General features: G+C 46.8%; 1 protein-coding gene across 2 annotated transcripts in view; it reads left to right on the top strand.

The window, feature by feature from the left end:
* The first annotated feature begins 2,163 nt into the window (after positions 1-2,163).
* NEGR1 (neuronal growth regulator 1) overlaps positions 2,164-24,209 on the top strand; it is a 288,803-nt gene continuing 266,757 nt past the window's right edge. For both annotated transcript variants that reach the window (XM_086617140.1, XM_086617139.1), the window contains exon 1: positions 2,164-2,333. In XM_086617140.1, the coding sequence (XP_086473266.1) occupies positions 2,164-2,333 (170 nt within the window). The remainder of the gene's footprint in view (positions 2,334-24,209) is intronic.

The following is a 24,209-nucleotide window of genomic DNA, read 5'->3' as shown; positions in this document are numbered from 1 at the left end:
GACCTCTGGAGGTCCCTGCCAACCTCAACCATCCTGTGATTCTAGGTAGTTATGCAGGAGACAGAAAATGGCTCTCGAAGCTGAGATATTGCTACAGGTGAAAGAGAAGAAAATCAGACCAGAACTGCTGGGCTACTGAGGTTCCTCTGGAAATAAACGTTCTGAGGATGCAGCGTTTGACACTGCTGACAACAGAACTTGGTGTGTGATGGTAAAAATGGTATCTGAGAGCTATGCAGACAGGACATGGACAACTGTTTGGTGTGTGGTGTTCTGTGGTTGTGAACTGCATCTGGAAAGGTCCCACAGGAGATTACTGTGTATCTGTGAACATGGGATGGTGACAGTGTGAGATGTGGGATGGCTCCACCTGCTAGCAACAACTCCCTGTTAGTGAAAGCAGCTGGGCCTTACCATTGGAGTCTGTTCCATCCTCTTGGCAAGCCCATTGCAAAATGCGCGATGTCACCTCGGAAATATCCCTAACAATGATTTTGGTACTCGATGTTCAACTTCTGCTCAGAGGAAGTTCCTGCAGTCGCGGTCCCAATGGATGGGTACTGCACACTGCAGCAGGTGCACGTACGCCAGCGGAGAGACCTGTCTCACCGTGGAGTCGTATTTCACATTAAAAAGGCATTGCTATAGTAGAGCAATAATATGGCAGCGAGTCTTCCACATCCCAGATTTGTGAGCCAATCTCTCTCTCTTCCCTCTTCTCTGTCCTTATGAAGGAAACTGCAGTATCATGTGCTGCAGAAGTGGAGGAAGAATTCCCTTTTATGTACACTGGAATTTCTTCTAGCAGCTGGAAAGATGTAATGCACGGGGATGCAGTAAAGAAGGGTAAAGCTTACGGGAGAAGGAACCCAGGCTTATCAAAAGAGCGAGCACTGAAAGTGTCGTGGTTAATAAAGAATTTTTACTTGGAACATTCTACTCTGAAATCCTTCTGATGCAAATTGCGAGTGCGGAAAAGAGTGATGCCCCAGGAAATCGTGTGCTCTGTGGCAGCGGACGAAAGGGAAAGTCCTGTGGGAATGGCAGCGTGTGGTGCCACGGGCTGGCAGTGCTGCTGGGGGGAACAATCACAACGTTGTGTTGGCCAGATGTGCGTGAATCAGTGCGAGGAGGTTTCAAAACTGCCCTTCATGTCGTAGCAGCCGCGTGGTTCCCGTTACGTAACGGTTTGTGGCTTGTGCCACTTCTCCCAAAGAACCATCGGGAGGAGAGTGATTCCTGCGGGAGGCTCGGCCCGACCCGGCAGAGGGGCAGCGGTCAGACCGGGAGCGGGCGCTGGGTGAAAAGCTGAGCAGACAGAATTCCTCACTCAGCGGCGTCTGTCAGGGGCTGGCAACGCTCGGAGCTTGTGTTGAACGGGCTGGAGGAGGCCGCGGGAGGAAAACACGTTGCTGATTTTTGTGTGTCTAAAGGGAAATAACGTGTCAGTGGCTTTTTGCTCCTCTTTTTCCTGCTGTTGGTGAACGTCTCCAGCTGTCCTGGTAGAATTTTAGGAAACGGAATACCCCAAATATCCGAGTGGCCCATGCTGTATTCCAGAAACGCCTGGATGGTTTCTTTGGCAATTCGAGCAGCTCCCGCGGGAGCAGGAGGCCTCGCAGCGGAGCTGCCGGTGCCTTTCCCGCACTGCCACCACTCGCCTCGCCGCCGTTTGGCAAAGCGGGACGTTTTTAGGAAGCCTTGAGGGGGGGGGAGGAGAGCCCTTCCGAGGCCCAAACTGGGATGAGACGTGGCACACGCGAGCGCTGCCAAAGCAGCCGATGCTCGGCGTGGGAGGGGGGTTCTGCGCTGCTCACCCCGCCAGCCGCGATGCCGAGGGGCGGGAAGTTGGCGGGGGGGGAACGGGACCGGCCCCGGGGAGGGCGGCGCGCATCCCTCCGCCGCCGGGACGGTTGCCAGGGCGACGGCTGCGTGGCAACGGGCTGGCAGCGGGGGCCGCCCGCCCGCCGCCGCCGCCGAGCCGCCGCCGCGGCGCGCAGCGCGGGCGCGCTGCCCTCCTCGCTAGATGCTGCGGCGGCCGCCCGGGAGCAGCCACGCTCCGCGCTCGGTCACCGGCCGCGGGTACCAACCCAGGGCCGTCGCTACCGGAGGGGCAAAGCACGCTCGCCTCCGGGCCCAGAGGCAGCGCGGAGCGGCGCGGAGATGGTGCCGCTGGTGCGGAGCGCCGGGGGCTCCCACCAGTGGCTGACGATCGTTTTCCTCGGCCTCTGCTGTTTCCTTCCTCCCGGGCGACTCGCAGCTCCGGGTGGAGACTTCCCCGGGGCCACCGTGGACAATCTGGTGGTCAGGAAAGGGGACACGGCGGTGCTTAGGTAGGAGACGATCGTGGCTTGCGATGGGGCGGGGGGGCACGGTGGGGGGGGTAGGGATGCTCGGAGCGGAGCCGCTCGACCGACCCCGCTGCCGCCGCAGCGTCCCCAGGAGCGGTGGGGTTCCCGGCGGAGCCCTCAGGACTCCTCCAGGAGCCCCCGCCGCTCCCGGGGACGCTGTGGCGGCGCGACACCCCCCCACCCCCTGTTACGTGTCCCTACTTCTCGGTTTAGGAAAGCGGGGGGATGTTGATAGAAGTTTGGAAATGGGGCTGCCGGGGTGAAATGAGGCAGGTTTGGGGCTCTCGAGCATCGCTGGGCTGTAACGTGGTGCTGAGGATTACGCCTTGTCAGAATTATTTCCATTTTTATTTATGTTTTCGTATTTCTCAACGATGCGCCATTAGGAGATGACGCGCTTGTAGGTCTGATATCGCTTCTCCTAACGAACCCCGTGCTCGCGGTGTCTTCTCTTCAGTCCGATTGACTGGAGCAAAATTTGTTTACCAGCAGTCGTAGACCACACTTAATCTACTTGAATCCTTCCTTCTCATTTGAGTTCGTTAATCCTCTGGCTGGATTTGATTATTTCCCCCTCCCCGCCGATTCTAACTTTTTGTTCGTGCATTGTACTTTTGTTATGATATTGCTTTAGTTCAAGAAAAACATGTTTTCTTGTTATCTGGAGTACAAACGCAGTGGGCTGAACCTCCTTACTGGTGGTAAACCTCACATTCAATAGGCAGTAGTTTTAAGCTACAAAGTATTTGGCTGTGTTATTTTTCCTTGGCGTGTCGCTCGCTGAGGTCTCCAGATTACAAAGTATTTTAGCCACATGCAATTTTAATGCTGCTACAATCTGCTGTAAAACACTGCATGAGGAATTTTCAATAGGAATTTGGAATAGGTTTGTAGCGAGTCAGCCTGCTTCTGGTGTAGTAGCTACTGAAAATACAGTAGATGTCTATGTAGGGCAGCTGACAGGTATTTTTTATGTGTACCTCTATTATACTTGGTGTTTTGAGATGTCCTGAAGTCCTCGTGCTTTCTGTCTGCAGAATTGGAGAGTCAAAGGAAATTAAAAAAAGGTCTGTTTTATTTGTACTGCTTCGGTTTTAAAGGTTTCAGAGAAGGTAACTTGGTGGATTGGTGGCAGTTAAGATAGATACTCAGCCAGTACTAAACGTTACTAGGACGTAAACAAATACATATTTAGAACTACCTTATTAAAAAATTGTGGAATTACTCTAAAGTTACCTCCCAGTGGGTTTCAGCTGGAGTACAGTCAGTTTTCTAGGCCTAAGAGTGTTGGAAACTCGGTGCCTGTGCAGCTGGATAAGTTACATAAATGAAATGAGGGCTTTACGATTAAAACATTACTTTTGTCTCGCAAGGGAGGGAGAGTATCTGTTTTGTAAAGAGATGCAGCAAAAGGAAACATAAAACATCACTACTGAACTCTGGAACAGAGCAATTAGATGGTGAAATAACATGCATTACATCTGGGTTTTCATTCTTTGTGCTCTGTGATTAACTTCTTTCATTCCACATGCCTTTCGTAGGCTTTCTTTCAAACCAGAGTTTATTTTGTTTTCAACTGGTATTGCAACTTGAAAGGGGAAACGTAGGATCACTAGAAGAGAAAACACTTTCCGGAGAGCGTGGAGGAGACTGGTAGAGCTGTTTATTAAGTCTCTCGCTGCGCATCGTCGCTGCTCCTCCTGAATTTTTCCTCGCTGGATATCTGTAGTACAAAAATATTTCAATATGCCAAAACCAGGACAACATTAAAATAATTGCTATTAGTATCCTAAGAATTGGGAGCTGGCTATTTATTTAAATGCAAATTCCGGTGAGCTGGATAAAGCAATTTGGGTGTTAGAAAAGGAGTTTTCTCCTTTGGGCTCCGTGGCCATCTGAATTTAGCTCTTCTCAGCTACGTGCGCTGCAGCACCGAAGTTGGGTGTGCGCTGTGGTGCCCGCGCTCATACGGCACGACGGGCAGCGGGTCCCTTCTCTGGCACGTGCTGGTTCACCTCTCGGCACCAGGCTTCTCCGGTTGTATCTGCTCTCCGGCAACAACAGCTTCAAAACTTACCTCCTTACAAAGGCAGCACTGAGCTTAAAGCATCGAGCAGTCCTTTTTTTAATAATTAATGCTGCTAAATGGGAGGAATTCCCAGGGCTTTGAGTCAGCGTTTTCTCGGCTCCAGGAAGATCAGAGGGGATTTGTGTGACGTGTGTTTGGGTGGAGGCATCCCCTAATGAGATGGTGTGCTGGGTGCGATGGAGCACACGTCCCGTGCCCAGGGCTGCGGCACCGCTTCCCGGGGCTCCGGCACCGCTTCCCGGGGCTCCTGCTCCTCCATGCAGCTCAGTCACCCATCGACACACATTTTGGAGGTCTGCAAGAAGCGTGAATAAAAGGGGTTACCTGTGCTGAACCGAGGATAAACTTTTGCTTGCAAGTCTTGTTTTGAGCTAAAATATTAGGGCAGAAAGCGCGTAGCCGATTTCGATGAATAAGACCGAGCGAGCCAAGTTCCAGTCTCAGTTCTCGCATTAAGTTTTCATTGTCTTTACTAAAGATGAGGAATAAAGCCTCCTTTAACTGCTGAGGTTTCCCAGTAAAAGCCTCCAAGCATTAAAGCAAAGTGAGATAAGTAGTACAGCGCCCTCGTTTTAAAATAGTTAATTCGTATGAGAGTGTAATTAATCAATTTCGCCCCAAATGTGCCCAGTGCTCTTCTGCTGCTGCAGAGCAGAGCTGCGAGCATCACTGCCCGCCAGTGCCCTTGCTGGGCCGGGCCCCCCCGCTGCCCCTCGCCACGCTTTGGGGCGGGGGGGCGGGTGGGGGGGGTGGGATGCTCGTGGTCCTCTCTGGCCGGTGCTCCCCTGCGCCTCCCGCCTCCGGATGGACCGGCCGGAGGGATGGTTTGCCAAGAGTGGCACTGAGCACCTGTGTTGGTGTGGAAAGCGTCCTAGCAGTTATTTTTTTAAGAAAATCTCTTGTTAGCCACAGTGTTCTTCCTGATGATGAATTATTTCTGTAGGCTCAATAATTAAAACCTGGTACCTTTTGTTTTCAAACAGTGATTGATCCATGCAGTCCCAATGCTCTTTATTGAAGTTATAAGAAATTATATCAGTAATGCAGTTGTTTTGTAAGGTGAAATAATTTTGAGAAGCCACTTATTTTCAGAAGTATAATTCTGTCCTGCATCTTTTCTGTATTCTTCCCAGGCAGCCAGTTAACATTTAATGAGAACACATGAGGAAGGAGAGAGCAAGTTATAAAAATATCATTTTATTAAAAGACTAAATTGCTACATTGTAAACTGCCTAGAGATACAGGAAACGCCGTGTTTTCAGAACTGGATTTCTCTAGTGACCCTTTCCAAGACCTCCTGCAAGGAGAGGGATCACCGTGTGTTTGCAGCGTATCCGTAACGCTGACAGCAGAGGTGGCAGCTCTGGAACGGGAGCGTGTTGAGAGGTGATGAATGCCGAGTGATTTGCTGGGAGCAGGCGGGGGTCACTGTCTCCTCTCCCCTGCTGCCCTGGCAGCGGTGCTCGTGCTCACAGGTGGGATGCTCTGGACGGGGTACATGTGCCCGTGTGCAGGGTGAGGCCGGGGGGCAGCCGGAGAGCTCAGCCCCGGGATTGCAGAGAGAGGCGGTTCTGCTTCAGGGAGGAATAAAAGAGAATTTCTCTCTGACTTTCTGTGCTGACACTTATCTGGGTTACGGCTGATTGGTGTGTGTGGCTCTCTTGGCTTTAGATATCCAAGAAAATGGGTGTATGTTCCTTAACAGCTCCTACGTGCCTCATCTGCAAGTGGTAAAGAAAATCTCCTTCGATGTCTAAATGTACAAATCTGAAGATGATCAAAATGGCTTTCTCGAGCAAGCGAGGATTTTTATCCTGCGGTATGTTTTTCTTAAAGCTCACGGATAATAGAGGCCAGTTTACCCAAGAGTGCTTCTCCGTTGTGTAATCACAGTGAATTCAGTCTTAGAAGTTGACGCGTTTTTTAAAAAAACGCAAAGATTTTTTTACCACTCTGTGATTATAGAGTAATTTATGAAATATATGCTCTGAAATACGTAAAATAATGTGAATTCTTCAGTGCAAAGAGTCAAACCTCGAGCTGGGATCCATCGGATGGAGGTTCCCAAAGGCTGCCAGTGAAGAGCAGGAGCGGTGGGAGCTGTAGAGCGGATAACCGTGTCTCGTTGTGATTACAGCGTGGACGTCGGTTCTTGTCAAACCTGACTGGGAAGAGCAGGGATCGGTTCCAGGCCAGCCTTGCTCACCAGTACGCTGAGCTGCTTCCACACGTGTTTGACCACTGCAGTCTCCTTTGGCCGTTCTGTGTGAATTGTAGCTGAGGTTTAGGGCAGCCAACAGTCATCTGAGAAGGGTGATTCTAGGACAAGATTTGTTTTTTTTGGTCATAGGCCAGGAGGTTTGGGGTTTTTTGTTCTGTTCTCTAAATTTGAAATTCTTCGTGCAGCAGCCTGGCTGCTTCTCTTCCCACCCCGGAGAGTTTTGGGTCCGTGTTGTGGCAGTCCTGCGCTCCGCTGCCCCGGAGGCGCGAGGCAATGGTCAGGCACCACGCGTGAGCCCGCGGGCAGCGTGGGACGGGCTGTGCTCCGCAGCTGCCTGGGAGTGGGTTCTACTGGTGTTTTCACTGGGATTAAAAGGTTTGGGTGAGTGGTAGACAGCTGATTCGAAACTATCCATCTCTTTTGGTGGCTGCTTTTAGAGTTACTCAACTACTTTTCCATGAGTTTTCCCACTGGTGGAAGAAGTTACCAAAGTTGGCACCTGGGTAATGGCAAGAGCAGCTCCTGGTGTCCTCCATGTCTCTCAGTGTCCTTCTCCAGGAGAGTGGCTGCACCATCTATTGCGAACGACTTTTCCAGCTATGTATTGTCTTCTTCACTCATATTGGAAAATGGGATGCTCCCTGTTCTCCATCACAGCTCTCCTCTGATGAACTTTGATGGTTCTGGGGAGAAATGTCCACCTAGCATTATTTTTCTAAGCTAGGTCCCTTTAGGGGTACCAAGTGCAGGGTGTCTGAAATCAGTGTCTAATATGGGGATGAACTCTGTTCTGGCAGGAGAAGCTTGGCAGCAGCAGCCAAAACCACATCTCCTGCTTCTCTGGCTTTCAAAACATTCTGGTTTTCAGACCAAAATTCCCCTTTCCCAGTGAAGCACATCAGTGCCTTACCACGGGCGCAGGGGAGTCCTGGCCAAGCAAAACCTTGCTGGGACCATTTCCAGTTCCTCCTCCTGCTTCCGCTGACTCCAGGCACTCAAGAATGAAACCACAGCGTTATGGTCATCACGGATTTTATTTTGTGGAGGCTCCTTGCCAACGCTTCTCGAGCTATGAAATCCCATGGGTTCCCAGATCAATGGTCCTGAGGAACATCCAACTGCTCTGGTCGAAATCGCTGAAGGTGCCTGTGTGGCTGGAGCACCTGTCTCAAGCAGGTCATGCAGGCTTCGACTCTGAAGCTGTTCAGGTCCTCAGGGGGATGTAGATGCCCAGTTCATGTTTAAATTGCTGAGGGGGACCAGTGACTTTTGGGGATTGGGACTGACTTACTTGCTGGTTTTTGCCTTCTCTTCCAAGAAGAGCTGCCCTTTTTAGCCAACGGTCTTTGCCAAGGGAGCCACAGTGGTTATGGAAAGCTGGTGACACATCTACCAAAAGTTCTCCCGCTGTTGACATTGTCATTCGTGTTAGTGAGACTTGGGCATTTGGAATGAGAGTTTTGCAGTATGAATAGAAGTGAACATGAAGTGTATATAACATATTTAAATTTTAAGATATTTTATATATTCTGGCGTTACGGTCCCTCTGATGCACGTCCACGCACCAGTGCTGGATACGGTTGTGTGCACCCATGTATAAATGCAGATGTGTCTATGGAGAGATGGGTGGTGTGATAAATATAAAAATTTTCTTCTTTCTTTTATGTTTTTAAAAGGTACATTTCTTGACTTCCATACTCTTTTGGTATTCTCGTGCTGTTCAGGATCATCAATTATTTGGCTCGGTGAAGCTTTGTTCCCGTCTCTCTGAAACGCGGCTGTGGTACGTGTGGACGTATGTGCACACCCCCCTGAAAAATGAAGTTGTTTGGGTGAGACTTGCACATTCCAAGTCCCTGCCAATTATTAAACAAGCACATTACGGCGCTGCCTCTTGTCTGTGCAGTAATAATAAATAAATTCAGAGTAAATTAAAATAATTTATCATTTTAAACGATGGTGAGCATTTCAGATGTTGTGCAGAGGAACTAACACAAGAAGGAATCAGCGAGGAACAGAAAACAGAATTTGTTCCAAAGGGCTGTTCTGTTGAGGCAGAAACAGAGGCTTAAATTACTTTCTTCTGGTCATCTTGCATAAGAGTTGACTGGAGCCAATATCCCAGGGAAACGCGTCTCGGGGGTCCAGGCTGCCTCGTGCACAGGCCGATCGGCAACGCGCGGTGCTGGCGGACGTACCGCTGTCTGTCCTGGCAGGAATTTGACCCAACTCTGTGCTCGGAAACCAAAATCTGTGCTGCAGCAGCTCAAGGAATCAGTTCGGAGACGTTTCAGCTCTTTTGGAGACTCGCGGAGACAGATTGGCGTGGTGAGCCTTGCGCCCCTTGGATGGAGGTCCTGGCGGGCAGGTCCCAGATGCCGACCAGGATGTCCTGGCTGAGCCGAGCAGGGTTGGGAAGCGCTCATGCCCGGGCAGGATACTGCCCACGTCGCTCCTTCTCCCTGGCAGGGCTTTGGCGCACGCCGACTGCCCGTCCCGCACGCCTCCGGTAGTGTTTTAATCCCACGGGCCGTCCTTTCTAATGATCCTCTCTTGCACCCCTCCGCAACGGGGCTGTCGCTCTTCGTGGCATGGGAACGAGGAGGAGGAGGTGATGCACAGCATCCTCCCCGCTGTGCTGGGCATGGTGTGAGCCACTGCCCGCCACTGGCAGCCCCTCAACGCTCCTGGGCAGGGAGAGGGGCAGCAGGGTCTGGGAATAATGAGTGTTTCGGAACTGGAGGGGTTGGAGCCAGCAGCTGAGGCAGGCAGGGGCAGGTTAATCTGGCTGGTCACAGCTCTGGAGAAATTCGGTGAGGTTTTGCAGGTGATGGCGGTGGCAGTGACGAGGTAACGCTGCGCTAATCAATCAGGTTAATTGATCGTATCCATCCACAGGCCCCTGGCACCAGCGCAGCTGCCTCCATTACTTTGCTTCATCCGCTTCATCCTTTCTTCATCCAAAGCTTTGCGCCCTCCGAGCGTGCTGTTCCTCACCCCAACGTGGGGAGGGATGTTTGTGACATCCCCTTCTGCCAAGGCCCTGTTGGGATGGTCAGGGGCCCCTCCAGCGCCGGTGCTCCCAGCCATTGGGCAGAGATGATCAGTACAAAATCCACGTACTTGCCAGAAGAGAAAGGTCCCGCTTGGAAGCAGAGGAAGGAACACCTCAAATTTGCAAAATTTCCGTTTCCCCCAGCTCAGCTCAGATGTTGGTTCAAGGCTGATGCCAACTGAAATTTGTAACCACTGGGGCCAGTGCCTCCTCTGCCTCACGTTGGCACGTGAGCCTCCATTATGTTGTTAGCGTGGGGCAGCCAAGCCTCCACTGCCAAGCCAGCTCTGGGCAGAGACGTGTAGTGGGGCCAGGGTGACCCTTCACTGGCACTGAGTAGCTGCCGGGCTGCTTGGTGCAGCTGTGCCATCGTGCAGGTGCATGGCTGGGTTCCTCTGTGCAGGTGTGCCATCGTGCAGGGTGCATGGCTGGGTTGCTCGGTGCAGTGTGCCATCGTGCAGGTGCATGGCTGGGTTGCTCAGTGCAGTGTGCCATCGTGCAGGTGCATGGCTGAGTTGCTCGGTGCAGTGTGCCATCGTGCAGGTTGCATGGCTGGGTTGCTCGGTGCAGTGTGCCATCGTGCAGGTGCATGGCTGGGTTGCTCGATGTGCTGTGCCATCACACAGGGTGCGTGGCCGGGTGGCTGGATGTTCACCTCTGTATGCAGCATGGCAGAGCACGGCCTGAGCAGACCCTCGCTTTTGCATCTGATTGAGGTTGCAGAGCTCTGGTGTCCTGGACAGTTGTACCAAAGTCCACTTTATCCTATTGTATCAGAAACCGTCAGCCTATCTTCTTTTACTTTTGTCAAATATTTTTTAAATCCATTAGAAAAAAAATAGTTCTTTCTCTAAGCAGATGCACGTTTTTTTCCCAGCGTTAAAGCTGTCGGAGACCCCAGAGCAGACTGGATTCATTAGTGCACCTGCATCTGCGTGTAGGTGGATATGCAAAATAGGCTTAATAATATGTCCAGCCACTGCAGTCATGTTTCTTGGAACTCTTTCTGTTTCTATACCTTACCTGTACCTTTCCATGTAGGCATCAGCACAGGGAGACAGTAGATGTCTGCTGTAGCTCTGGTTTTCTATGGTGAATTACTTATAACACCAGTAGAGATTTGGTGGTGACTTACTCACGAGAATGGCTCACCAGTGAGTTGAACTCGAGTTTTGAGTTTTATACCTGCATGACTTAAAAAATATAAGATGAAGAAGAACACGCTCTGTTTTATAACAGAAAACCAGTCAGTCTATTTTAGAAGACTTTCCCTTGGCAACGGCAGGCAATCTGGTGGTCAGACAGCCAAACAGCTATCATTAGTCATGCATAATTAAAACAAAGAGAGAATCCAACTGTTAGCAGTAACAGTTTTGTCTTGGAAAAAATCTCATTAGCATACAATACTTCTTGCAGAAATCTCCAGTAATTTTTCTCATGCAAATGTCAATGTAAATGAAGGAAATTCTACATATTTATGTGTGTATGCTGTATTTTTTTCTATACGTATGTAAATGTACAGGAACGCGATAACTCTCCGGTTTAGTATAGCATCTGTGATGTGCCTGCTAGATTTACATAATGCAGTTCTGTCAAAAGTAGGCAAGAGCCTTATTCCTTCTACAAAACATAGGCATACATAATTTACTGTACAGTTGTACGCCTTTGATATTTCACTGGCTTCGTGTGAAAAACATTTTTAAACTGAATATAACTCACCATCACAAGCCAGCACTTGAGACTGAAGTCCTCGCTTTCTGACCGCCTGATTTTCACTTGACACCAGTGCTCCTCTTAAATTTATTCCGGGTATGGAGGAGACGATGCAGACCTTTGCCCTTGGTTTCCTTGGAAAGGACTGACTGATGGGTTGTGTTGTGCTGCACAATAGTCCACACGTGCTGTAGATGCCGTTGGGTACGGAGGAGATATGTTTCTTTAGAGCATGGTCCTGGTAAGGAGCTCCAGAGCTGCTGACGTCGGTGGCCTGATGCTGCCGTCAGCAAAGAGCCGAGCGGTGCTGGGATGCTGGCAGGCAGGTTGGCGATAGGAACCAGTGGGAAGCAGGGCAGAGTAAGTGTTATTTATAACCAGTTAAAGAAGAAAACAAGGCTTTGCAACCACATTCCCATTCCTTACTGATTGGAGGGGAGCATCTGTAACTACAGGTCTGGACGTGTGCGGTAGCTTTGCTACCCTCTGCTGATTTATTGCACTTAATTAAGCAAGGATGACATGGAGGACGGTTCTCTCCAAGTAAAGATGGCTGAAGAAGGGAGGGGGAAGTTTTGAACTAAGTTCTGGTTGACGTAGTTGGTTAAGACATGTGTTATTATGCAAAAATAAACAGCGGTTCCGTCCCGCCAGGCCCCGGCAGCAAACAGCCCCCCGCTCCCCGGGGAGGCTGGGTGCTGGCAGTGGGACCTGCCCGTGCCAGACAGGTGTCCAGAGCGTGGGCAGGGCCATAGGGAGCTAGTTGTTCAGTGTATGTATTTTGTTGTAGTTCTGGTACGTGGTGAAAAAGGGTACTCCCTCCCTCCGTCCGTCCGTCCGTCCGTCCGTCCCTCCCTCCCTCCCTCCCTCCCTCCCTCCCTCCCTCCCTCCCTCCCTCCCTCCCTCCCTCCCTCCCTCCCCTCCGTCCATCCATCCCTCCCTCCGGTAGCTATCGACTTACAGAAAAATCATTATTTTCTCTTCAGCACAGTAGTTGAATTTCTGACTAGAATAATACATATAGGCACACGTGTGTTTTTTTATACTTAGTGCTGTTTGAGTTTTGTTTGGTGTGGCCTTTTTTTGGTGTTTGGTTTTGTTTTGTGGGTTGTTTGGTTTTTATATTAGAGCTTTTCATTTCATGTAGAAGAACATTTCAAACGGAACAGACTCCTTGCTCTGGCGCACTGGTGTGCCTCCTCGGTGGTGCCATCGGTGCCCGCTCCAGAGAGCTGCTTCCCTCGGGTGCAGTCATGGCCACACGTGGGGAAGTGGTGCTTCCGGCAGCTATAGATTGCTCCAGCAGCTATAGGTCACTCCAGCAGCTATGGATTGCTCCAGCAGCTATAGGTCGCTCCAGCAGCCTTGGGGTTATGGTCAGGGTAGATGCCATGTGGAAACAGCAAAGTGTTGCAGGAGAAATTGGTTTGTGCTGCTGTGGAACAAAAAATTTGCCGGAGTAAATGAAGTAGTATTTTTCTAAACAATTTCCCCCCTCTCTGCTTGGCTGTGCTAGTTGCTTAGAACATTCTCTTCCACTTGTCTCTCTACTCTGTTGTGAAAAAATGGTCCATGTCCCTGTAGGCTTTGTATGTGAGAGAACAAAGTTTATTGGGAGTTAATTGTATTTAAAATCTTGAGTCTGGTACAACCTCGTGCGAAAGCTCCGACAATTTTTTCAGCAGGTTTTAACAAGCACCGACTTAAGTGCTGAAATATCTGTGGAGAGGTTTTACTTCTGTTTTACTTGCTCTGGGTTTTAATAGCTCTGGTGGAAGTTTGCAGCGACACAACGTGTCGGAGCGTGTCGTTCACGCGGGGCCGGGAGCGCGGGGACCAGCAGCGTGTGCGTGTTCTCTGCTGTGTTTGGTGTCTTCTAGTGCAGGAAAGGTTCCTCTTCTCTTTCCAAGTGCGAGGCCAGGCAGCAGCAGAGGTGCTCTCAGGAGGGGTGCACCAGCCCAAAGGGTAATTGCTCTGAAGCATAATAAATGTTACTGCACAGACGAGAGGCAGCGCCGTAATGTGCTTGTTTAATAATTGGCAGGGACTTGGAATGTGCAAGTCTCACCCAAACAACTTCATTTTTCAGGGGGGTGTGCACATACGTCCACACGTACCACAGCCGCGTTTCAGAGAGACGGGAACAAAGCTTCACCGAGCCAAATAATTGATGATCCTGAAAGGCACGAGAATACCAAAAGAATATGGAAGTCAAGAAATGTACCTCTTAAAATCATAAAAGAGAGAAGAAAAAGAATTTTTGCTGGTCCGAACTTGGGGCAGCTCCTTCAGGGAGCCAGAAGGGGAGCAACAGCCTCCAAATCCGGCGCAGAGCTCCTGTAGCTCTCGGGTGGGCTCTGGCCAGGGCAGTGGGCACCAGCACCGTGTGCGGGGCAGGAGCATGGGCACGCGGGTGGGCGCAGGTCCTGGGGCTGCCCAGTGCGGGTGTTGGCAGAGCAAAGGCTGGCACTGCAGCAGGGTGGTGCCCGGATGCCAAAATACTGTCCTGAGTACTCACCTGCTCCAGTCATTTTGGCACACGTGCCCAAAATTTTAAGGTGGGCTCTCTATGTCCATCAACGGCGTAGTCATCAGGCACGGTGCATGGTCATGGAGGGGTCTGGGCTGTGGCGTTCCGCGGGGAGCTCTGCTCTTTGCATCTTCTGACGTTTCTTTGTGGTCCATGGCTGGTCTGGAAAGCTGTTGGTAGCTGTGGATGAGCAGGTGGCGGGCACACCGCCACGGGAAGGGGAACCCTGTGGGAAACACGTGGTGCGTGGGAGCGGGGCGCAAGGAGCTGGCAGGGACGGGGACATGGCAGTTCAGCAGCTGCCTCCCTGGCACCAACACGCGATTTACTGGTTACAGTCATCAGAGAGAGGTTTAATGGGTGAGGGTGGAACTGCACACGTCGTGTTCGCCCGTTCTGTGTGATTGTGCTGCTGCCCGCGGGAAACGTTCAACTTGACACGGGAGCTCCGGACGTCACCTGAGCTTTCAGGAACTTGTGGTGTCACTTAATTTTAAAATAGAGCTGTAAATGCGTGATGGAAAAATGAAAACATTAAATATTGCAGGCAGTACTTTTGGTTAAGTGGTACGTGGCGGTCTTGGAACAAACACATTTTATGTTTGTGACACAGTTCAGAATAAAGTGTACGTTATTACGGATGTAATTTAGTGTCGGATCAGATTCTGTGCGTTGGGTGTTAGCGAACAGCGCGACGGTCGGAAGCTCCCGTGGTCGGTGGGGGTGTGAGCACTGGGGAGGGTGCCTGTGCCAAGAGCAGTACGTGCTCCATAACCAATGGAAACTGTCCTTATGGCTGTCTACAGCGTTTTGGAACCATGGGACTTGCCTCAGCCCCTTCCCAGAGGAGGACTGGGATGGTTAATGCTTCCACAGTTGCTGCTTCTGCTTTTCTAGCCCTGGACCTGCCCACACTGAGACTCCTCTGAGAGACCGTGTGTCCATGATGCATCTCCCGGGTCGGCGACACACGGCCCGGCTGGTGTCCTGCCTCAGCGTCCTTTGCATCCGTGGTACCATGGGCTCACGGGTTCTCTGGTGAGGTTCAGACAGATATAGGTGAAGCAGACTGTGAAGTCCAGATTAATGGACTACACTGTGCTGGAGACTCGGCAAGATGTGGAACTGCTAATTTTCTCTAAATTGACTGAATAAAGGTCAAGAACTTCCCGCCAGCAGAGGAGAGGAGGAGAATAACTCCTGTGCCGTGACCCAAGGGAGTATGAAGAACAGCAGAGCTTTGGTTGCCTCAGAGGAGGGGTGAAAGGATGGATAGTTTTCCATCAAGCCTTTTCTGCCAGTTCCAAGAAACCCAGAATGAAGTGAAGGTGACAGAAGTCAGTGATCGCACCGAGCTGTTGGGTTATCCATCGAGAGGCGACAGCAGCCTGCAGGGCTCTGATCCGTTTGGACTCCAGAGCGCGCGTGGAAGCATGGGCTTCTGCCAACGTGGTGTTTGCCCAACGGCCACCACCAGAGCTGGAAGAGCCTTTTGGTATCCCGTGCTTGGTGGCAGGACTGGTGCTTTGATGCCAGAGCATCGAAACCTGGAGTTTAACCAAAGATAAACGTTCAAGTAACATAGCTTTCAAAGAGTTTGTTGATTTTTATTTTTTTTTTTTTAAATTCTAGAAGTTGTATTGGCTTATCTTTGTGTCAGTCCCTCAAGTCATGCTTGTTTAAGCATTTCCTAATGATTGTTCTGGTTTCTTGCATATAAACAAAGTTAAACTGAAGGAGTAGAAGAAGAAAACTTGCTTTACCAGAATTTTAGATTGATAAAATGCTTTTGGCTTAATTATAACAAAAATTGGGCAACGGTCCTAGAAAAGGTTGAAAAGTGTCAACAGGCTTTGAAATAAATTACAGATGAGGTTGTCCCAGACTTTGACTGCTTAAAGTCTTTAGCAGGTTGAAAGCAAACCTCAGTGAAATCCCAAAATAATTTGATATCCTGAGCTGAGACAATAATAAGTTTCCAAAGGCGGCAGGAAGGATGGATGTCTTGGCAAAAATAAACAGATAAATAAAAGTGCTGTCTTCTATGTTTGTCTACTGTGTCACAAATCTGAAAGGCTGAGGTCTTTTCTGCAAGATGAATGAACCCAGCTTTATTGAAAGCATGATTTCGGATAGGTAACTCTATTGGGTCTGAAAGCAATTATTTCAGTCATCCTGTTCCTAACCATCATCATATAGCAGTTTCTAATGAGGGATTTGGATCAGATGGACTAAATTAGTCAAAAAAATGAACACGACTGTATGTGAAGGTCTCTGAAAGGACTTATCAAGTTGGGTTATTTTAGGATCTATGCTTATGAAGTATCGAGTTAGCTTAGTTACGTACTTTAATAGATGTGATGAAAAATCTCATCCCCGTGGGAGCTGAAAATGGAGTAGTTTTTGCAGGTGTTGTGTTGCTAACAGAATGAAATAACACATAATAATGCAATAATGAAAATATTTCTTTGTTTCTTTGATAAATATTTTTATTTATAAATTTCACGTGGTATAATAGTTACAAAATTATAGGTTAATGCATTAAAAATATGTACGCACTTATCTCTGTGTTATGTCATAACTATCTTGAATTTGTCATAGGAATTAAACCAGCAAACTGGCAAAATAATATACTTGTGAAGGTGTTATATATAGAGAAATGTTGAAATGTTTCACTGTCTAGCTACTCGGGTCGTCTCGATGTAGGTTAAATTGCACTGCAGCACTCAGGACACACCTTCTGTGATTGGGCTCACCAGGCCACTTCTGACATCTCATCACACTCCCATTCCAGCAGTGTAGTTCTCTAATAATTCTTGTTCAAGACAGTTATTAAGTAAATCTAAAATTAAATATTAAAAATGTCATTGAAATGCTAATGTAAACAGTGTGAAAAAAAAAAAGACAGAGTACTCTAAAGTTTCCTTTCAGGTGTTAAGGGTGTGTTATACCGCAATTCTTGTTTCGTGACGTGTAAATAGATTTTTTAGGTGCTGTGGGCAGTGACTGTAGGAAGCCACTGTGACCTTCAAAATCTTTTTAAATGTAGTATAACAAGGTGGGAAAGCCAACATGCATATCTCTGCTATAGAAATGATCGTTATAGCCCTCTCCACATAGAGAATCCAAACCTTTACCATTCAGGTTGCTTTAATTCTTCAGGGGTTTTTTTGTTTGTTTGTTTTTTGTTTTTTCCCAAGACATTTTAGGGTGTAAATTAACATGATGGCTTGAGAAACGTAGCTTACACCATCCAAATAGTTGTAGAATCACGGAATGGTTTGGATTGGAAGGGACCTCAAAGATCATCCAGTTCCAGCCCCCCTGCCATGGGCAGGGACACCCTCCACTACACCAGGTTGCCCAAAGCCCCATCCAACCTGGCCTTGAACACTTCCAGGGATGGGGCAGCCACAGCTTCTCTGGGCAACCTGTGCCAGTGCCTCACCACCCTCAATGTAAAAAATTTCTTCCTTATCCTGAAAAATTCTTCAGAAGATGTTGGCATGTGGAATTACACCATGCCCCATTAACTCTGGAAGTCCTTTAGGGTGTTTCTGGAGAGAGAGAGAGGCCATCAAGCAAGCTGTTGGGTTGATAATTTGTCTTGAAATGAGAAGATTAACATCCTGTTCCAACCGAGATGAGACTATGACCCTTCAGGATTTTGGAAACCCACACTTCTTATTAGAAAATATTGAGAACTTGTCTTCTGGTGAGACATTTATGTAGCACTCACCCAGTCTTTCATAGAGAGGGGCTGTTTGTTCTTTCGTGTTGGTTAACCTCATGGTTAAAGAGCTGCTGGGCTGGGGACTTGGAGCAGGGGGCTGGAGCCACCCAACAGCCCCCGGCCCAGCTGATGCAGGGACCCACCGCTGGCTCTGCACCAGCAGCACTTCTCCCGGGCGGGCGAGATGGCCCCAGGTGAAACATTTTATTTTTTTCTAGATAATTACTGAAACATATTCAATTAAATATTTCACATCCTCTGTATAAAGCAATGTCTCCAGGTCTTATCTGAAAGACCTTGTGCTATTGGAGCGCTCCGTTTACTTTCTGCGATATTCATGCATGAGACAATTTTGTGTGTGTATATATATATTTTATTTTAAAAGATGTGAAATTTGTGTTGCTCCACTTGCACCGGTGGTCCAGCTGCTCCTCGCTCCACAGCCAAGGTTGGATTGCAACCTCTGCTTTCGACAGAACTTTGATTCTCTGCCTGGCAGATGGAAAGAAGGGCACACACAGCTGAAAAGAATAGTTACCAATAAATAATCAATACACCAGACGTATTGGGTGCATCAGAAGGAAAAGCCCCCAAGTGAAAAGTTCAGGACAGTGAACTTTGCTTTTCTGGCTGCGGCGGTGAACGAGCGCACAGAGGGATCAAAACTGGGAGAGGGGACGGTGGGGAATGGTTGGAAATGGTTGGCAGTGATGGAACAGGCCACTGCGTGGCAGGTTTGGAGCTTTGGTGACGGGCATGGGAGGGGGGTGAAACTGTTTAAAATTTAAAATTCAGCTTGGGCGCCGGCGTGGGGTGGAGAAGATCGAAGAGTCTTTAGCATCGGTGCAGTAGCTGAATTCTCTGATTTTTTTTTTTTTTTTTTAACATGTGGCTGCATGCCTTGTCAGGAGATGATGGACCCTGCAGCTTTCCCCTGGGCTGTGCTGGGGAGGGTGGTCGAGCCCCCGTGCACGAGTGACAGTCTGGTGACCTGGGGTACGCGCAGGGTGCTGGGATCGTTCCCAGATATCCAAATATCTGATGGTGATTTTTTTTGTTGTTGTTTTGTTTTGGCCATAACACATTTGTGAGTCATTCGTTTTGATTTTGCCAATGGGTGATGGGTCTAAAAGGAATCCTGGGTTTGGAGGTGTAAAGAACACTTTTGGTGATAATGCAGTAGTTTTGTGTAAATATTTCAAGTTAACATGTGTTCTTTGATAAATACCAATAAGGCTCAATAATATGAATAATTAATACCTTGGGATGTCTTTCTGGATACAGGTAACCACATACCAGAGTAGTTTTCCTACCTGCATGTTGTTTTTTTCTGTGCTGATGGCCTTCTCTCCCTGGCAGCAGTTCACCTTTCCCTCCCTACCATCTATTTCAGCACTAATGTTTACTGCAGTGAAGCTATTCATGCCCAGGGAACGCATTATTCTGTTTATGAAAATAGTGATAACCCTGAACACTGCATATATATTTGGGATTTGATTCAAGTAACTCTTGAACATCACATTTCCAATGGGTTATGCTGGTTCTTGATGGTTTGGTTGGCATTTTTTTTATATCAGCTAGGCAAAGCAAGCAGTGAAAGAGAGGATTTTATATAAGAAAACTTATTTTTAATTCAAATATCCTACTTCTGCAATGACTGTCTTGAAAAGCATACTTTTTAATATCTTAGACACATCCAAATACGTTTTCTTTTTACAAGATTAACCATGTGAAGGATCAGAGTGAATATTGTTTTGAAGCGTTCTTGAGAATAATGCTTGTGCAGAAAAGTGGAATAGAACGTTAAGGATGGTTCGGTGCATTTATTTCTGTGACTTAGGGGTGTTGTAGCTCACAGAAGAGCCAAGTCATTCCAGGAGCCAAGGCTGAAGCACTGACTAAGTGGGAGACGATGCTCAGGTAGTCGTTCATGGAGTCTAAATGGTATTTGGATGTCAAATGTATGGACAATTGACCTGCTCGTTACAGTCACAGTAAATCGTGAGGAGAATCCCCTGTCTCACTAAGATTAAAGTTCCTGATAAAGTATCTTTGGGATGCAATACTTAGGATTGTAAGTGCATAAACCAAAACAACCACCAAACAAAACAAGCATAAAGCTTCAGATGTGCACTAAATACGAGTAAGTCTGAAATTCCTGTGATTCTTTTGGGGAGGCAGCAGGGAAGTGCAATAAGCTGAGATTGTTAACACTTCTTGCAAACCCTTTAAGTGCTTAGATAGAAGATAATGCATTGCAACAGTACAAAGTTATATTATTTTTTATAGTAGCAAATGATGTGCAGTATTTACTATTGATCAAAGTTTGTTACTTAGAAAACAGTTTCTGTGCAAACGTTTGCTGCCTTTGGAGAGGACTTCACACAGTATTCGTAAATTAGAAGCAGATAAATTACAATATCCAAAACACATCTGCTAGTAAAACATTTGACTGCGTGCAGAAGAGCAATACAAATATAGCAGAATAAAGGGGTTTTTTTTTCTATTTAAGAACATTAATTTGACTACATATGTATATTGTTAAATAATGTACATCTATACCTGTGTGATGGCAAGATCAAGAATGTTCTTTTGCTTTATCTAGATGAGAGTTAGTAACCATCTAAAATAACAACAGGAATTCAGCACACTGATTGTTGAAGTTGTCAACCCTTTTCTAAAGTTACAGCATCTTCTACATCAGCGTAATCAGTCGATAATAAAGAGAAGAACTCAATTAGCAAATAAGTGCCATTGGCAGTGCTGGAATAGAATTTTGGCCGTTTTTAACAGGCGATGCCTTCGTAGGGCTGGTCGTAGTTATTAGAAGATAATAAGTCTTGGGAAGGAACAGCATGAGGAACGTGCAGCTCGAGTGCCTGGTGCTACTGGTTCAGCGCCAGCGCTTGTCGAGCACCCAGGGGTGAGTGTGCTGGAGTGGCTGGGAGCCAGTGCTGGGAGCCTGGGCTGACGTGCTGGTGGAAGGTGTGATACCAGGGGGAGCTCTCTCCTTCTTACAGCTTCATTTCCTGCAGAACGGGACATTTCCTCCATTTCTCTTCCTGTAAGAATCATGTGCTTATAAAATTTCTATTGGGTTGGTTTGGGGTGTGTTTTTTTTTTTTTTTTTTTTTTTTCCTGACAGCAGTGTATAATATTGCAGATTAAGAGTTATTTTCTGAAAATATTTGCTGTCACCGACCCCCAGCAGACTGGTGTGGAGTTTCCCTGTCTTTCTTTACGATATTCTAATTACGAACCTGGTACTGAGCAGCTGTACGTTTTAGCATTCATCTGTCTTTAGCAAGAAGTAGATGGTTCCTGTAATGGTTCCAAAAACATTTTCACTAGCAAAGAAGTTCTTTAAATAGTACTCACTGAGTGAAGCTGCTAATTTGCATGACAGCTTGATTAAAAGTAACCTGATTCCATACTTAATTTATTTTGAAACTGTCCAACATTTTCATTCTATTCCATTACTTTTAAATTAGTAGACTAGCTTGATTAGATTATTTAAGAAAAAAAGCATTTTTATTATCTTCATTTGTGCAAATTCAAATCCATACTGTAAAGTCATCTGAAAGTGGTTATAAATATCAAAACTGTTTGCACTGGCATAAAGATCTATTGAACCTGTTAGTGTGGTGCATAATGAATTGACAAATTAGGTCTTTTAATGAGCATCTCTAACTTCAGCCGAAGTCGGGTTGCAAATTTGGTTCCATATTACAAGATGTATTCCTGAGTGCGTGGGTTTGGGGAGAAATGAACCTGAAAAGATCATAGTTCAGAGTGCCTGTTACCCAGATGTTCAAGAGGACTCTGTTTTCAGCAGAAAGTGGGTTTTCAGCTGCAGGAAGTGCTTTTGGGACCGGTTTGTAATTGCACGAGAGATTCCAAGCAAGAATTGTTTCGAGCAGCCAGTGATGCTGATGCAGGTTAGTGTCTTGGTGACACTGTTTGAAAAGCGAAAGTGAAACAGTTGCAGTCAGAAACAAAGGCCAGTGTTAGTATTTGTTGCTCCTAACACCAAGCTTTAGGACGACAAACCAATTTGTCTGTGTCTCTTCTGCCTGAAGACTGGTGAAAACGCTGCCCTTCATCCTGCCGTTTCCAACGACAGGTTTTCCAGTATTCCCTCTTCTCTGCTGCCATGTGGGGTTTTTGTGGATGGAGAGCACACGGGTGCAAAGCAAAGACTCTCAGATACTCTTTCCAGGGGGTGGTACTTACCTTTTGCAGTGGATCTGTTGGAGAAATTGGCCACAGCTCTTCGCTTTCCGTTACGCTGGAGGTGGGATGCATCATGTTCATACCAAGTCCTCCGGAAAAGGGTCCAGGCGAGATCTTTTAAAATTTATTTCTACATTCATTTAATTAGCTTCTCTTGCCAGGGCAAGACTTCATAGAATCATAGAATGGTTAGGGCTGGAAGGGACCTTCAAAGGTCATCTAGTCCAACCCCCCTGCAAGGAACAGGGATATCTCCAACTGGATCAGGTTGCTCAGGGCCTCGTCCAACCTGGCCTTGAACGTCTCCAGGGATGGAGCATCCACCACCTCTCTGGGCAACCTGTTCCAGTGTTCTACCACTCTCATGGTAAAAAATTTTTTCCTAATATCCAACCTGAATCTACCTCCCTCTACTTGTACAGCAGTTAACAGGGTATTTCAGATTTCTTATGAAAATGGACCCAATAGTTTGCGTGATCTACCATGTGCTCCAAAAGGATCTTTTCTTGAGTTCAGCTGTGAATACTTTTCCTAGGTAAAGATTATATTAGACATCATAAAATATACTCCGATCACTGGTTAGAGTGCTATTGTCATTATTAGTGTCTCAGCACAAGAACAAATAAGTATTTGCTATAAATTATGCTTTCAGAGTATTGGAAACAATAGAGAGGTTTCAGTTTGCAGTATGACTGAGGATTCATGACTAAATGCTTTGGGTTTATTTCTTTCCTTAGATCCATACCAAAATTGATTTGATTATTCATCGACTGTATTAATTAATTTTAAAGGCTTTTAAAAACTGTCTTATAGTAATATCTTGAAAATAATCTAAGTGCCATGAGATCCTACAGTTTATTTTCCAAAGTAATTTTCGCAATTATGACCCTAAACACTCAACTCCAGTTTCTGTCTTCATCCTACTCGTGTCTGTAACTGCAGGAAGTTGGATTTCCAACGTGCAGGACATTTTTCCAAAAAGTCTTTGTGAACATACATGTATTTCTTTACTTTGCAAACCAATCTTTGGAATTTTTAGTTATACAAAACATCTATAACATTTTTTGCAGTTCTTCAAGACAGCAGTGATTTTTAGATTGGTTAAAGTAAACTTGGTAGGTTGAGTGCTGATTGTTTGCTTTGGGTTTTTTTTGTTTGTTTTTCTTTTTCCTGTGCATAGTAATTTTCTGTCAGAAACAGTAAAAGTAACAACAAAATATAAGGACCAGATGTGCTGTGAAACATGATTGATATTTGCACCAATGTGTTATATGAAATATTTTGTCAAGGTGAGGTCACCTTGTTTCACTGCTGGAGATTAATTAAATTTCCTAGATTAGGACCTCAATCTACTGCTTAACTACTCTAAAAGAGAGAAAAAGAGCAGGAAATGCTTTCAGAGGGTTACCTGAATCTGACTATGAATGTCTTGCGATGGGTGAGATGTTCTATATCATTAAAGTAAAATAATTTGTAACCCAAGAAGGTCTGTGTTAATTGATGGCCTCTCAGATTGATGGTCAGAACAAGATGAACCAGTCCTAAACCCATAAAAACACCTCGGAGACAACCGTATCCTCCTGGAATGATCCATGGCAGACATGAAAATCTCAGATCCACTGAATATTATCTGGGCAAGTAGCTCGATATATTTCATGGTGACGTTACACCTGAATATGTAGAGGAGAGAGAGGAGTTTTGCCCAAACAGTCAGTTTTCATTTTTCATGATTGGTCATCCAGCTTTTATATCACTATCCGCACTCATCTTGAAATCTTCTTCACTCCTGAGTCTCTGTCCTCTTTTGTTTTTTTTTTTTTATTATTATTTTTTACTTCGGAAGAGTCCTGTTCCACACTTTTGCTATGTGGGCAGGCTTTGGATCCCCTCGGGTACTCCTTCATTTCCTCTCTGTCTGCTCTTGAAAACATAACTTGCTGTCTCCATGAAGAAGACATGCAGATACATTTTCATTTCAGATTTGCATCTGAGATTTGCAAACCAGAATCTCCATTTTATCTTCTGAAATCTCCTTGTAGATACTTACTAAGGAGATCAAGCATTACATTTTTTAAAAAGGATGATGTATTTTCCATTTCTCCTGTCTCCAAGAAATGCTTTTTCATCTAAACATCCTGCTTGTGAAGCAGCAGCCTGGTTGTCCGGTACCTCTCTTGGTTCTCCTGTCCGTGCTCATTCTAAACCTTGCTGATTCTTTCTGCGTAACATCCCTGTGAAACAAAACCTCCTATTCACCATTTTTTGTCCTGATTAATGAATTATT

Source organism: Tauraco erythrolophus, chromosome 10 (assembly GCF_009769465.1).
Source record: "Tauraco erythrolophus isolate bTauEry1 chromosome 10, bTauEry1.pri, whole genome shotgun sequence".
In the NCBI taxonomy this organism is placed as follows: Eukaryota; Metazoa; Chordata; class Aves; order Musophagiformes; family Musophagidae; genus Tauraco; species Tauraco erythrolophus.
Note: the sequence above shows the minus strand (reverse complement) of the source record. Positions and strands in the feature narration are given on the sequence as shown.